This window comes from Centruroides sculpturatus, unplaced genomic scaffold, assembly GCF_000671375.1.
Source record: "Centruroides sculpturatus isolate CEXI.00-Female unplaced genomic scaffold, Cexi_2.0 scaffold1373, whole genome shotgun sequence".
Classification (NCBI taxonomy): Eukaryota; Metazoa; Arthropoda; class Arachnida; order Scorpiones; family Buthidae; genus Centruroides; species Centruroides sculpturatus.
The window spans coordinates 153,384-162,875 of NW_019385764.1; the positions used below are offsets into that span (position 1 = coordinate 153,384).

General features: G+C 34.4%; 1 protein-coding gene across 1 annotated transcript; it reads left to right on the top strand.

The window, feature by feature from the left end:
- The first annotated feature begins 213 nt into the window (after positions 1 to 213).
- LOC111641893 (patched domain-containing protein 3-like) lies at positions 214 to 8,769 on the top strand. Its single transcript, XM_023388143.1, has 4 exons — positions 214 to 371; positions 4,194 to 5,206; positions 6,697 to 7,011; positions 7,508 to 8,769. Exons 1-4 carry the CDS (start codon positions 214 to 216, stop codon positions 8,767 to 8,769), a joined length of 2,748 nt encoding a protein of 915 aa, XP_023243911.1.
- The last annotated feature ends 723 nt before the right edge of the window (positions 8,770 to 9,492 follow it).

Sequence of the window (9,492 nt, forward strand, 5' to 3'; positions counted from 1 at the left end):
TAACCTTTTCCGTAAGGCTTACCGTAAAGAACTGTCCATCCCCCATGTTTAACGGAATAATATATAGCTTATGTCCATCCTGAAGTTCCATTCTAAATATTGGTGAAAGAATTTTTGAAATCGGATGAGTAGTTTCGGAGATTACCTGCTGCATACAAACTAACATACATACATACAAACATTACCTCTTTATAATATTAGTATAGATCAAGCATGTCGACAATGGTTATTGATAACGATGTTGACACAGCCATTAGGGCCTCAAGAAGTAGAAAAACCTCTGAGGCCGACAATGTTACCTACGAGGTCATCAAAGAAGGTTATAGTGTATTAAGTCCTAATATGAGGAAACTGTATCAGGCGTGTATACTGTATGGTGTTTTTCCTAAGTGTTTGGAACTGGGAGACAGTTAAAATATATAAAGATGGTACTAAACATAAGACAAATCCAAAGTCATATAGGCCGATATGTTTAGTACCGTTGCTGGGCAAGAAGATATTTAAGCGTATAGCGTAATAAAAAACAAAGTAGAGTGTATAATAAATAGGTATAACAATCTGTACCAGTATGGTTTTAACAGAGGGAGATTAACACAAGATGCATTAAGACTTCTCCGTGGTTTTATTGCGTTTTACTACACCTTATTGTATAGTATTTTAAAGCTTATTTATATACAGGTATAGTTATATAAAAGTTTTATATACAGTTAGGCTATACTATATTTTATGGTTTAACTTAGGTTTTAGGATATAGGTCTGGGCGCACTGAATTTTATGGTATTTAGGTTCATATAAACACAGTCTTATCCTCAGTATAAGAGTATGTATATACACTAAGTATTAATAATATATATAAGTTTTAATTGTATATAGGTTAACATAAGTTTTATTACAGGTTTTTATAGGTTTTTGTGGTTACTCCTCTTGCTCGAAGAAGCACTTGCTTTTACAGAAGTGCTGACCGTAAAAATTCCTGCTGCAGCTTTTATCTAATATATGGAGTTCATAACACTATAATTTACTGGTGTAAACTTTAAGAGTATGGTGCATAAAGTCTAGTAGAAAGTGGTGTTGCACTGAAGTGGCTCGGACTTGCTGGTACTGTCTCGCATGTATAGCAAGAGGTAGTAGTAGGACCACCTGGGATAGGATGTATGTGGTATATTTTAAACATTTTGTTCTTTATTTATTTTCTAGTTTAATATTTTGTTATCCCCATTATATGCAGTAAATATAATAGCGAGTAGTAAACCCGGGTCTTCGTAACTACAGTGTGTGCTAAAGGTTTCACCCCATCGACATCGTTACTTGTATCTTCAACAGGTGTTCATTCACCAAAATGTAGGACCCTTGTTTAAATCGACAAGTACTTTTTACAGAAAAACTTGGTGACGTAAACACTAGATCCTACAGGTGTATAAAATTTTATATGTTAGACAGCATATCACATTTAATCCCAAAGAAAAGCTACACATTTTATAATAATTTTATTGTTTATGTTTCGTATCGGTTTATTCATTTCGAAAATTTATACAGAAAATTTTAATTATTTCTTACTTTATATAATACGTTGAAGTTACTTTTAACATTTAATATAGGGTTTATATATATTATATTATGAGCTTAACTGCCTTTAGATTTGAGTAAATTATTTTAACTGCCCTTCGATTGTCTAAGATTTATTTCAGTAAATAATTATAATCATTTCTATATTATTTCGAGTAAAAGCTATGATAATATATAAAATATTTGTTTAATTTCTAATAAATCAAGCCAAGAGTAATTCAGGTTTTGTTACTATGCAAATTTTGTGTTTAAAAAATACAACATAATTAACATGAGATGTTTACGTAAATACCGTGTACTACGAATACTTAGATAAATGTCGTTTCAAACAGGTTTTGAATTTAACGATTTTACGCGTAACAAACTCAAAAAAAGTTATTTTATTGTGAAGTTTTGTAGATAGAAACTGAGTTGCTTTATTTCTCTTCAGAAACAAAAGGTAAAAGACAAGTTATAATAATTTCATATGTAATTTTTTATTCTCAGTGAATTAATTTCAATTTATATTTAGTCTAAAAGTATTTATTTAAATATAAACTAACCATTTATGTATAAAATTCTATAATTATCGATTAATTAATTAAAATAATAATTTGTATTATAATTTAAACTTTTATAACGCCATAGGTTTTTGCCATTATTATAATAGAATGAAAACTGATTAGGCGACCACCCGCATTCGACGGGCACCTGTCAAAACGAGCAAAAATTTCTGGCACTGAATAGTTTATTCATAGAGTCTTCGTATAAGTTACTTGTATAAAACTACTACCTGTGTAAAGCGATCGCGAGCATCGATTTTTGGTCCGAAACAACATACAAGTGTAATAAGCGACTACTTCGGCGAATATATCTAGTGTAAACTATTGTTCAACAACGTTTCCTCCCTCTTAATATAATGAATTAGTCTAAACCAGTTTTTCCCAACGTGGGGCCTATGCCCCATGGGGACAATTCGATTATTAAGGGGGCAATTCGAAAATGGTCTTGTCCAGAGTTTAAGTTAACCATATAGCCGTTGTATATGTTAGGGGGGAATAAAAATTGTAGATAGGGTTAGGTGGGGCATAGCACATAAAATGTAGGGAAACACTGGTCTAAACACTCGTTTGAACCTATGTCGGGCACATCTCTCACTCTCGAAATTAGGTGAAGGTGTTAATGAATTTGTCTAGCAACAAAGGAAATTCATTTCAGTTTGTTCGAAATTATCCGAAAAACGAAAGAAATGCAAAGTGCTGTCGTTAGAAGATGGTGTTAAAGTTATCACAACGGCAATGAGCGGCAAAGTTTAACTGTGGGAAAACGACATTGATTTTACCGCAGACCTACAGTATTTTCCTTGAGGGTACAATGTAACGAAATCGTATTATTAGAAAAAATAATAAAATTGTTTTATTGTTAATTAATAATTTTTCTTATTGTGCTTAATAAAATATTAAATAATTAAAAATACAGTATTTTTTAAAGTTAAAATAAGATGAAACTAACGAATACCAAAACCAAAGTGATGTAGTGATACGCGCTAGTGTATCGATGGCGTAATACACGTATATTGATGGCGTAATACACGTAATAAAACCTGATTAACACGTACATCGTCGTTAATCAGGTTTTTTTAAACTCGTGTGCAGACACGAGAAACGAGGGATTGTATTTTTGGTAAAAGCTTAATATAGGAAATCGACCCCTGTACAGGCTATGAGAACTTCGCTTATCTATTGGTGTTACTAGCGAGAAGAGAATTCGGAAAATTTCACGTAAATTGACACCTCTTGTTGGTGAGGTCAATTTACCTCTAACTACAGCAATTTTAGTTACAGCCTCCCATCAAGCGCTCTAAAACCTCGACATTCGAAAACCGCATAAAAAATATTTTGTTTTGGACTGTAACCTTTTATTATGTAATTTTCCTATTCTAATGTCACTACCATACCGCTGGTGTGATAGAAAGAATGGACTGTTGCGGTAGGGGGTCCAACTAATTTGTTTATAATTAGTCGATAACCTTATCTTCAGAACAAGAAGATCAACGACTACTAATTAATACCAATCAGTGGCGTGCCATTTGACGATAGGGAAGCCGTGTTTTTGAAAGAAGCCGACTTCCAGGGAGAATCGTTATTCGAGCGTCAGGAAGATTTAGGGTCATTCGCGTGTGGGTGTTTCGGTGGAGACACGGATGACAAGAATCTCACAGAAACCCGTTTATTTTAAACATAAAATAACTTACACTATGACACAAAAATGTTCTTTATACAATTGGAGGTTCAAATTGTTGATGGAGTTTCTAATGTTGCTGGAAGCATTATTTCTATTAGATGGCTGCGATACCGCAGTATATTTTTTATATGTTAGTTTACTTTTTTATATTAATCTCTATGCATGGATTCTAAAAGAAATGAGAGTTAGAAGTGGTGTCAAATGCAACCTACTGTACATTAAATATTTATATAATATAAGTTATTAGCAGCCTATGGTATTCTTTGTATAAGTAAGTGGTGCATAATTATTTCACCTCTTACCTATAGAAGATTGGGCTCTTTAATAATATTACTTCATAAATTTTGAGATTAAAGATATATTTAAAAAATTATACGGCCGATATAACCTATTTATTTTTTCAGTATTAAACATCGTGAAATAATGAAGTTAGATATTATTCGAAGAAAATTATCACAAGTTTTTAAACGTTTAGGATCGTTGATTGGAAGACATCCATACTTCTTCATAATCATTCCCATATTAATTTCACTTGCCTCAATAGCCGGAATCTTTAAGCTTCGTTATAAAAGAAATGTAATCAATAGTCTAAAAGCCGATAGCGGCCACTTGATTTCTACAGAAAAATTTCTTGAAGAAACCTGGAAGACTGCATCAGTTTCTGATGAAATAAGATTTACACAAGTTCCTGATGGAGTAATGTTATTCATTATAAATAGAAATAGAGGAGAAAATATGCTAGAAAAAAAAATTCTTCATGAATTACAAGTAGTTGATTCAATAGTTAAAAATTGCACCATCGAAATGTTCAATCGAACAATTGGATATGGTGATATCTGCGCTAAAGTGCGTAACAAATGCTACGAAAACCCATTTTTCGAAATTATGTATGATGCGGATAACTTCTTAACTGAGAAGAGAAAGTTCAAATATCCGGTTGACATTGACAATCTGACCTATTCTTATCACATATACGTCATGAGTTTGGGAGGTGTTACGATAGACGGAAATGACTACGTGAAACGTGTTCAAGCCGTCCGATTGCTTTACCTGATTGACAGAACTGATAAAGTAAACATTCAGTTTGGAGATAGTTGGGTGGCCGAAGTGTATCAAAGGATACAAAATTATAATTTCCAATATATCAAACCATTTATCAATGCACTTTGGTTAATAGAAAACGACATTAAAACATATCTTTACGATTTAAGATACATAATAGCAGCCTGTGTATCGTTTATTTGTGTTTTTTCGATGACGACACTCATGAGTCACAATATTCTAAGAAGCAAACCTTGGATGGGATTAGCCTGTGTTTTCTCTGCTGGAATGGCAATCGTCACTTCCTTCGGAATACTGGGATATTGCGGAATGGAGAACGCTTACACTAATATATGTATTCCATTCTTGGTGCTAGGTATGATTTTTTTTTATTATACACTGCTGGCCATTAGAATTGCAACACCAGGAAGGAAAGAAAATAAAAAAAAAAAGATATTTGTTGTACATAAACAATATGGCATAAAGACAAAATGATTAAATTTGCAAGAAGTTTGGGAGTTTACAAAGGCACGAAATTAGTAGACACAATAGCCATCCCCGGCGGCTGAAACGGCCTTTATCCGTTTAAGCATGGAGTCGAACTGGGCTTGGATGACAGAAACAGGCAACTCATTCCATGCTGTTTCAAGTCTATGCCACGCTTCATCAAGTCTATTAGCAGGAGAGGGGTGGCGGGCCAGTCTCTCAGCAACCCATGACCAGATGTTTTCAATTAGTGAGAGATCTGTAGACCGTGCAGGCCAGGGCAACAATTGAATATCCCGTATATCGATGTATATCGAGGAAGGTCAGAACACGACGTGCAACATGAGGTCTTGCATTAGCTTGTTGGAAGATGGCATTTTGCAGGCCTCGAAGATAGGGCACAACCACTGGACGTAAGATGTCAGAAATGTACCGATCTGCGTTCAAATTGCCATCGATCCGAACTAGAGATGTGCGTGTCGTGTACCCAATTGCTGCCCATATCATCACAGTAGGTGCAGGGCCCCAAAGCCGATATCAAATGCAAGCAGGCGACGAGCGGTCTGCTCGGAGCCTCCAGATACGTATACGGCTATCAGAATGCTGCACGCAGAACCGGGACTCGTCTGAAAAAACGACATTGTGCCACTCCTGTATTTAGCTTTGTCGTTGGGCACACCAGAGTCGCCGTCTCTCTCTATGCTGCATTGTCAAGGAAAGCCGAAGTAATGGTCGCCGTGCTGACAGTCCACGCCGCTGCAAACTTCGTCGCACTGTACGAGCAGATACTGGACGTGCTGCAAACAACCTCATTTCCTGACTAATGGTCCGTGATGTGGTTGTACGGTTTTGCACGGCCGACCTCACAATACGTCTGTCCTCTCGGGCGTTAGTCATGGGAGGGCGTTGAGATCCTGCATGCCATTCAGTAAGACCCTCAGTAGCCCATCAATTCCATATTCGCATGGTTGGATTTCGACTAGTGCGAGTGGCAATATCACGAAACAATAATCCACACTCTCGATAGGAAACAATCCTGCCTTTATCGAATTTCAACACTTGCTGGTAAGCATTTTTTGTTCTTATTCGAGGCAAAACACGATATACTGATGAAACCCCGACCTTACAAAGCGATTTCTGAATGAGAAATCCACTACACAACTTTTCTTTTATGCAGTGTTTCAGATGTCGTTTGTCCCTCCTGCCTTGTTTAAATGCACTGAAATACTAATCATTTGCATATCCAAATTTCTTCTTCCTTTCATATGATTTTGACGTTCATACGATCATTCCTTCCTGGTGTTGCAATTTTAATGGCCAGCAGTGTACATTAAATTATAATAAACAAATGTATGACAATAGTGTTTTATTATATTACAGTTACCGAAGTGGATGACAGTTTCGTGCTGATTGCCAGTTGGAGGATTACTGATTCCGAAAAATGTGTAGAAAAGCGAATGGCAGACACGTTTGCTGCAGCAGGGGTGTCAATCACCTTGACGTCAATTACTAATTTGTTTTCGTATTTTGTTGGAATGACAGCACCAATTGTTGTTGTTAAGATCTTTTGCATTTACTGTGCAACCTGCATATTCTTCACTTACGTATTTCAAATAACCTTCTTCGCTGGATGTATGGCGTTGAGCGGGTACAGAGAAGAGAAAGGTCTTCATCCGATTACCTTCAAGGCGTATGGTAATTTTAAATACTTATCATATTTACATTATAGTTAATTGCTGTATGTTAGTATTCGATCATTACATTAGATTCCATATTAAAAGTAGATTGAATGTTATCGGGATAGTGTTGTTTATTTATATTTATTGACAATTCTCTTTGTCAAATATTTAACGTCATTTCCTGTAATCTTCGACATGAATTATAGCTACAGTTATTGTTAGCATACAAGCCTATATTATATGTTCTCAAATCTGTTCTGTAATGTAGAACGTAATTCTACTTACGAATTGTATTAATTATATTTAGAGTAAAGACAGGACAACTGGATTTATCATGAAATTTTTACTTTCTGAAAATTTTCTTTAAAAATATCATTAAAATAATTATAAAATTAAGTTAATATAATACAATAAACTTATTCACGTTTCTCGATCTTTAGTCAAGATGTAAAGATGTCATCGGTTTAAATGAATATATTATTCACATAATTGATATGTTTATTCTTTTTCAGCACATCAAGAAGAAGATTTTCAAAGAATCGAAAAAAATGAAGAATGTTTAATGAGAATAATTAGAGATAAACTAGGAGACATTCTTTACTATACGCCAACGAAAGCGATTGTATTGATTTTGTATTTAATCAATTTAGGGTGTGGATGCTTCGGAATGTTTTTTATAAAACAAGGATTAGAATATCAGAAAATGTATCCATCTGATTCAGAAATGTATCAAGGTTCTCGAATGTATTACGAATACTTTACCGAATACACTTTTCCTGTTCACATAATCATTAACAAAACACTCGATTATTCAGACAAAAACGTTCAGAAATCGGTGGAAAATCTCCTTAGAAGATTTGAATCTCATCCTCACGTTGCCGATTCTCGCTTTACTGTTTCCTGGCTGAAATATTACAAAGAAGTTCAGAAAAATCCAATTGCAAAATACGCATTTACAGGTTATAACATGTCGAACAAAGATGATTTCATGGAAGGACTTCGAGTTTTCTTACGATTTAAACCAGCCGAGCAATTTTCAAATGATTTGGTATTCAGCCCGGATGGATCCGAGATTACCTGCAGTCGATTTTTTGTTGTCACGAAAAATATACGTAACAGAGAAATTGAAATTGCTACAATGAATGATTTTTTTAAAATTGCAGATGAAGCATCTTTCCCGGTTATTGTTCATTCTATAATTGCAAGTTTAGTAGAACAAGGACTAATCATCGACGGCTTGGCCAAACAACTGTTTTGGATGACTGGGTTATTGATCGCAATTGTTTTTTTCAGTGTGATTCCGAACATCTTCTGTTCTCTTGTAGTGGCAGTTTGCGTTGTTTCTACCACGATAGAAACATTAGGTTACATGAGCTTGTGGGGAATTAACTTAGATATAATATCTTTGACGAGTTTGATTCTGTGCGTCGGATTTTGCGTTAATTATCCGGCTCATATTGCGTATGCTTTTGTGACGTCAAATTGCAAAACGTCGAAGGATAGGATGAAAGATTCGTTGTATCATGTTGGCTTTCCTATAATTCAAGGAACTTTTTCGACTGTTATAGGAATACTTTTCATATATAAAGATTCGTACGGAGTACTTACATTTCTGAAAGTTGTATGTTTAATCACTATGGAAACTGCTTTTCATGCATTATTTTTTACTCCAGTTGTTCTTTCGTTCTTACATTCTCGCCTTTGTTTCAAACAAAAAGCAAATTTCACAGAAGTAACAGAGAGATTTGTTGAATTAAATATGAATCAGGAATAACTGATATTTAACTTGTACCGTGTTATATGATTATGTTATAACGATTATATTGTTTATTTAGTGCAGACAACAACTTGTATTGTTTTTTCCATTGTTTGCCAGTATCTTGTTATAGGTATAATAGATATAATGTTTTAATTTTGTTATCATATATTAATCGATCTGTTGTTACTTGTTATCATTTATATGATGTAATATGTATGATTCAATCTGTACCTTTCTTTCACATAAAATCTGAATAAATGTATATAATTAATTATATTTATCGTGTTTTCGTCAATTAAATGCTTTACTTTATTGCTTTCATATGTACTTTTCATCTGTTTAACTTTGCATACAAATTAGTGATGTAACGAATATTCGGTTACTATTCGGTATTCGACCTATTCGGCCTATTTTTCGCTATTCGGCCGAATACTGAATACCTAAAAACAGGAGTAAAAAATAACAAATACATAGTAAATTAATCATTTTGGTATTTAGATTTAATTTCATCTGGTTAGTGTGGTTTGTTTATATTTATTTATAACTTATGCACAAAATAAAAAAATAAAATAACATTAGTCACATGTATTAGTTACAGTGGGCCTATAGAGAGCGGGGTCCTTGGCATAATGCGGTTTTCGCGCCAATTTTCGTACGTGCGTTAATCGAGCCGAATAGTTTGGCCGAATATTCGGCTATTCGGCCACTCTCCTGGCCGAATATTCGGTATTCGGCCTG

What these genes read in the sequence shown, in the direction of transcription:
- LOC111641893 (XM_023388143.1), top strand. Translation starts at nt 214, where the DNA reads ATGTCGACAATGGTTATTGATAACGATGTTGACACAGCCATTAGGGCC. An exon ending in TATTCCATTCTTGGTGCTAG is followed by an intron (nt 5,207 to 6,696) that starts GTATGATTTTTT and finishes ATTATATTACAG; the next exon opens with TTACCGAAGTGGATGACAGT. An exon ending in GATTACCTTCAAGGCGTATG is followed by an intron (nt 7,012 to 7,507) that starts GTAATTTTAAAT and finishes ATTCTTTTTCAG; the next exon opens with CACATCAAGAAGAAGATTTT.